The following is a 926-nucleotide window of genomic DNA, read 5'->3' on the forward strand; positions in this document are numbered from 1 at the left end:
ATATTTTATAAGTTTTTGTGAATTTTTGTATAGATATTTTTTTATTTATCTTATTTTAATATTTTTTATTTAGATCAACAAAATTCTAAAATTTTGGTCATAGAAATTTTAATATCGTATTATCAAACTACAACTCTTCAAAAATTAAATTAAAAAGTAGAATATCTCTAATAAGTTGAAAAAACATGGAAGCTTGATCATGTTTTTAAAGGGTGATGATGAACATGCAGAAGAAGCAGAATATTGAATGATTGAATTTTATGATGATCTAAAAGCACATTTGGCATTTGAGCATTTTCACGTGCGTTATTACAGGTGCACACACCCTTGGATTCTCGCACTGCAACAGGTTCTCAAACAGAATCTACAGCACCCCAGTGGACCCCACACTGAACAAGCAATACGCTGCACAGCTCCAACAAATGTGCCCAAGAAACGTGGATCCAAGAATCGCCATCAACATGGACCCAAACACACCTCGCACCTTCGACAACTTTTACTACAAGAACCTTCAAAACGGACAGGGTCTCTTCACCTCTGATCAGATCCTCTTCACTGATCAGAGGTCTAGACCCACCGTTAATTCTTTTGCCTCCAATGCTAATGTCTTCAACTCCAACTTCGTTGCTGCAATGACCAAATTGGGTCGCGTTGGGGTTAAGACTGCCCGTAACGGAAAAATTCGTACGGATTGTTCCGTTCTTTGATTCAAGCAAGACACAAATAATACAGGCTACTTTAGTTATGTTTCACTGCAGAGTGAGAATTTAAAAGGAAAAATCTGAAAGGGTTATGTTCATTATATTGTTGTCAATAAATTTGTTTTGGAATAACCGGGAGTTGGTTGGGTGGGTTAAAAAGAAAAGAAAATTAAAGATATGGCTGGCGGCTGTATTGTTTTTTTTTTTTCTTCATTTTGTTTCAAT

General features: G+C 35.6%; 1 protein-coding gene across 1 annotated transcript in view; it reads left to right on the top strand.

Moving 5' to 3' along the window:
- The window catches only part of LOC107627586 (peroxidase 51), a 3810-nt gene extending 2911 nt beyond the window's left edge, over positions 1-899 (top strand). Inside the window, exon 4 of the mRNA XM_016330418.2 lies at positions 316-899. Within this exon, the coding sequence (XP_016185904.1) occupies positions 316-707 (392 nt within the window). The 3' untranslated portion in view covers positions 708-899. The remainder of the gene's footprint in view (positions 1-315) is intronic.

The sequence above is a fragment of the Arachis ipaensis genome, chromosome B01, assembly GCF_000816755.2.
Source record: "Arachis ipaensis cultivar K30076 chromosome B01, Araip1.1, whole genome shotgun sequence".
Lineage (NCBI taxonomy): Eukaryota > Viridiplantae > Streptophyta > Magnoliopsida > Fabales > Fabaceae > Arachis > Arachis ipaensis.